This window comes from Physella acuta, unplaced genomic scaffold, assembly GCF_028476545.2.
Source record: "Physella acuta isolate Inbredline_101_S28 unplaced genomic scaffold, ASM2847654v3 ptg000971l, whole genome shotgun sequence".
NCBI lineage: Eukaryota > Metazoa > Mollusca > Gastropoda > Physidae > Physella > Physella acuta.
This window is the reverse complement of record NW_026732488.1, coordinates 127,826-133,012: the sequence shown is the minus strand read 5'-3', so window position 1 is coordinate 133,012 and position 5,187 is coordinate 127,826. Positions and strand designations below refer to the sequence as shown.

Here is a 5,187-nt window from a genome sequence, read left to right as displayed (position 1 = left end):
CACGTTGGAGGTTTTGGGTGTCATGTTGGAGGTTTGGGGTGTCACGTTGGTGGTTTGAGATGTCACGGATGAGTAGGATATCACGCTGGAGGTTTGGGGTGTCACGTTGGAGGTTAGGGGTGTCACGTTGGAGGTTTGGGAAGTCACGTTGTTGGTTTGGGAAGTCACGTTGGTGGTTTGAGAGGTCACGTTGGTGGTTTGGGGAGTCACGTTGGTGGTTTGGGGAGTCACGTTGGAGGTTTGGGGTGTCACCCTTAAGCTGTGGGGTGTCACAGTTGAAAAAAATGGGTCCAATACACAACCTCGGCTTAAAAGGGATTCCTCCATAACCCTCACTCTGATCCTAATCTTGACCCAAAACATCGGTTTCCGACATAAAACTGGCCCTTCTTTGCCGACACTACTACAACGAGACTTCTATACCGGTCTAGTGTACTAGAGTTTCTATACCGGCTTAGTACCTGTCTTTCTATACAGCGACCCCCTTGTACCAGCCTTTCCGTTACCGGTCCAATATACTGGCCCCTCTACAGGGGTCCTTGGGTCCCAGCCTCCCATGTATCCACCTATTGGAAGACTTGTAACACCCCCCCCCCCCCCTACACGTGCACCTACACACGGTTAAGTCCTGTCGTCAGCCATCTGATACAGTTGCCTTGGTTCTCACACGAGAGATCTTCGCTCGCCAACCTAGTACTTACCCTTGTGTCCAACCTGATGCTCAACCTCGTGCCCAACCTAGTGCCCAACCTAGTGCCCAACCTCATGCCCAACCTCATGCCCAACCTCATGCCCAACCTCGTGCCCAACCTCATGCCCAACCTCGTGCCCAACCTAGTGCCCAACCTCATACCCAACCTTATGCCCAACCTCATGCCCAACCTAGTGCCCAACCTAGAGCCCAACCTAGTGCCCAACCTCATGCCCAACCTTATGCCCAACCTAGTGCCCAAACTCATGCCCAACCTAGTGCCCAACCTACATGCCCAACCTTATGCCCAACCTAGTGCCCAAACTCATGCCCAACCTCATTTCTTACCTCATGCCCAACCTCATGCCCAACCTCATGCCCAACCTCATGCCCAACCTAGTGCCCAACCTCATGCCCAACCTCATGCCCAACCTCATGCCCAACCTAGTGCCCAACCTAGTGCCCAACCTAGTGCCCAACCTCGTGCCCAACCTCGTGCCCAACCTAGTGCCCAAACTCATGCCCAACCTCATTTCTAACCTCATGCCCAACCTCATGCCCAACCTAGTGCCCAACCTCATGACAACCTGGTGCTCAACCTAATGCCCAACCTCGTGCTCGACCTCATGACAACCTGGTGCTCAACCTAGTTTCTCGTAAAGATGCAAGAAGCCACACAAGTGCGAAAAATGCCGATGAAAAAAAAAACAAGTGTAAAAAAAAATGTGTCAGAAAAAAAAAAAATAATCACGGACTGAAATGTCTGTGTGTGGATACAATTCTTAACAACTGCACTTTTTTTTGTGGACGTTTAGTTTTAATTTCGTTGGGGGGAATTTTTCTCATGCTCCCCATCTCAGCCGGGATATAAATAGATTTGTCATGAAATTTGTTCGGCGCTCTGAAATAGAAGGGTATTACTTGAAGCCAAGGAAAACAATGAAGACGTTTTGACGATCTTAGTAAAGCTGTCGATGACATGGTCAGGCTGGCTCCGTTGTGGTTCTTGTATGTTTGTAAAATACACGTGTTTAAAGTCTGTTGCTTATATATGAGGCTGTCTTCATTATGTGTCTAGCCTATTTGTAAGGCTGTCTTCGTTCTGCCTCTTGCCTGTTTGTGAGTCTATATTGCTCTGTATCTGCATGTGTGAGTCTATATTGCTCTGTATCTGCATGTGTGAGTCTATATTGCCCTATCTCTTGCCTTAATGAGTCTATATTGCTCCGTATCTTGACTAGTAGTGAGGCCGTCTCCAGATATCGATCCCCTATGAGTACTCACCTTGATTATCCCCAGTACCTTCCCATCTGTCTGCCCTGTGGCCACGTCATTACTGCACGTCCATTAGGTGCCCCCGGTGTCAGTAGTTTCATCATGTCATATCTGACATTGTCACAATACATGTGGCCCAACTTGTGTCGAAATACACATGGCCCAACTTGTCAAAATACACATGGCCCAATTGTAAAATACACATGGCCCGACTTGTTAAAATACACATGGTCCAACTAGTGTCAAAATACAGATGGCCCAACTTGTCAAAATACACATGGCCCAACTTGTGTCATAATACACATGGCCCAACTTGTGTCAAAATACACATGGCCCAACTTGTCAAAATATACATGACCCAACTTGTGTCAAAATACACATGGCCCAGCTTCAAAATACGCATAGCCCAACTTGTGTTAAAATACACATGGCCCAAATAGTGTCAAAATAGACATGGCCCAACTTGTGTCAAAATACACATGGCCCAACTTGTCAAAATACACATGGCCAAACTTGTCAAAATACACATGGCCCAAATAGTATCAAAATACACATGGCCCAAATAGTGTCAAAATACACATGGCCCAACTAGTGTAAAAAAACCTGTGACTTTACTAGCTTAAATTGTGATCGCAAGTTTTTTCTGTAAAGAAGCCTTTATAACGTGGGTTTTCCGTCGATGAAAATAACTATTTTTCAATGATTCAATGCTACGTTCTATTTTTAAATGAAACGCTATTTTTCAAGGGAACCAACCTTCTACTTTTCTCAATGCAACGATCTATTTTTCAATGTTACGATCTATTTTTCCCAACGTCACAATCTATTTTCCAATGCCACGATCTATTTTTCTCAAAACAACGATATATTTTTAAATGGTACCATCTATTTTCGATGTCACGATCCATTTTTCTCAATGTTACGATCTATTTTGCTCAATACATCGATACATTTTAAAATGGTACCATCTATTTTCGATGTCACGATCTATTTTTCTCAATGTCACGATCTATTTTTCAATGATACGATTTTCTGAAATCGGCATCCAGTAAGAAGATAAATTAACGACTCGTTTTTTTTAAAGTCCGACTCAATTACGTCCCCTGTCATTAAGTTTCGTCCGTTCTATTTGCCGGGGCGTGTCCTAATTGTCTACCTGTGTCGGACATAAAAGTACATCCTACTTCATCCCCAACAGTTCTTCTAATTCCGTCCTGGCTTTGTTTTTTATCGACGACTGTAGCAGACGATCAGAATATCCGAACCGCTGGGGGAAGTCAATGTCAGAAGTCGTGACGTCATCATCAAAAGTGGGATTTGGGTGGTGTCATAACCACACCAGGGGGTGACCCGTCCCCGGGATCCAATCGGACTACATTACGAAGAAGCGGCGGTGGGTTTCTTTTTAGGTTTTGTATTTTCCTACCAGGGTAGCTTTTTATACGTTTTATATTTTAATGGATGCGTTCGGGGAGTTACTTAAACTGACAGAAACCCTTATCCATGGTTGGATGAGTTGTGGATATTAGGCTATGTCGAGTCGGATTTGTTATCTTGTATCTGTGTGAGGGAAAGTAAGACGGGTATTTTATTTACCTGTGGAGTGAGGCCGATATTTTATTTACCTGTTGAGTGAGGCCGATCTTTTATTTACCTGTGGAGTGAGGCCGATATTTTATTTACCTGTGGAGTGAGGCCGATATTTTATTTACCTGTTGAGTGAGGCCGATATTTTATTTACCTGTGGAGTGAGGCCGATATTTTATTTACCTGTGGAGGGCCGATATTTTATTTACCTGTGGAGGGCCGATATTTTATTTACCTGTGGAGTGAGGCCGATATTTTATTTACCTGTTGAGTGAGACCGATATTTTATTTACCTGTGGAGTGAGGCCGATATTTTATTTACCTGTGGAGGGCCGATATTTTATTTACCCGTGGAGTGAGGCCGATATTTTATTTACCCGTGGAGTGAGGCCGATATTTTATTTACCTGTTGAGTGAGGCCGATATTTTATTTACCTGTGGAGTGAGGCCGATATTTTATTTACCTGTGGAGTGAGGCCGATATTTTATTTACCTGTGGAGTGAGGCCGATATTTTATTTACCTGTGGAGTGAGGCCGATATTTTATTTACCTGTGGAGTGAGGCCGATATTTTATTTACCTGTGGAGTGAGGCCGATATTTTATTTACCTGTTGAGTGAGGCCGATATTTTATTTACCTGTGGAGTGAGGCCGATATTTTATTTACCTGTGGAGTGAGGCCGATATTTTATTTACCTGTGGAGTGAGGCCGATATTTTATTTACCTGTGGAGTGAGGCCGATATTTTATTTACCTGTGGGGTGAGGCCGATATTTTATTTACCTGTGGAGTGAGGCCGATATTTTATTTACCTGTGGAGTGAGGCCGATATTTTATTTACCTGTGGGGTGAGGCCGATATTTTATTTACCTGTGGAGTGAGGCCGATATTTTATTTACCTGTTGAGTGAGGCCGATATTTTATTTACCTGTGGAGTGAGGCCGATATTTTATTTACCTGTGGAGGGCCGATATTTTATTTACCTGTGGAGTGAGGCCGATATTTTATTTACCTGTGGAGTGAGGCCGATATTTTATTTACCTGTGGAGTGAGGCCGATATTTTATTTACCTGTGGAGTGAGGCCGATATTTTATTTACCTGTGGAGTGAGGCCGATATTTTATTTACCTGTGGAGTGAGGCCGATATTTTATTTACCTGTGGAGTGAGGCTGATATTTTATTTACCTGTGGAGGGCCGATATTTTATTTACCTGTGGAGTGAGGCCGATATTTTATTTACCTGTGGAGGGCCGATATTTTATTTACCTGTGGAGGGCCGATATTTTATTTACCTGTGGTGTGAGGCCGATATTTTATTTACCTGTGGAGTGAGGCCGATATTTTATTTACCTGTGGAGTGAGGCCGATATTTTATTTACCTGTGGAGTGAGGCCGATATTGTATTTACCTGTGGAGTGAGGCCGATATTTTATTTACCTGTTGAGTGAGGACGATATTTTATTTACCTGTGGAGTGAGGCCGATATTTTATTTACCTGTGGAGTGAGGCCGATATTTTATTTACCTGTGGAGTGAGGCAGATATTTTATTTACCTATTGAGTGAGGCCGATATTTTATTTACCTGTGGAGTGAGGCCGATATTTTATTTACCTGTGGAGTGAGGCAGATATTT

The 5,187-nt window shown here is 43.7% G+C and overlaps 1 protein-coding gene across 1 annotated transcript; it reads left to right on the top strand.

The window, feature by feature from the left end:
* The first annotated feature begins 717 nt into the window (after positions 1 to 717).
* On the top strand, positions 718 to 1,294 carry LOC131954080 (spore coat assembly protein ExsA-like). The gene is made up of 2 exons (XM_059317595.1): positions 718 to 885; positions 971 to 1,294. Exons 1-2 carry the CDS (start codon positions 718 to 720, stop codon positions 1,292 to 1,294), a joined length of 492 nt encoding a protein of 163 aa, XP_059173578.1.
* The last annotated feature ends 3,893 nt before the right edge of the window (positions 1,295 to 5,187 follow it).

Excerpts from the sequence above, each read along its gene's own strand:
- LOC131954080 (XM_059317595.1), top strand. The coding sequence starts at position 718 with ATGCTCAACCTCGTGCCCAACCTAGTGCCCAACCTAGTGCCCAACCTC. Across the intron at positions 886-970 it reads CCAACCTCATGCCCAACCTA|TGCCCAACCTACATGCCCAA; the intron begins GTGCCCAACCTA and ends TGCCCAACCTAG.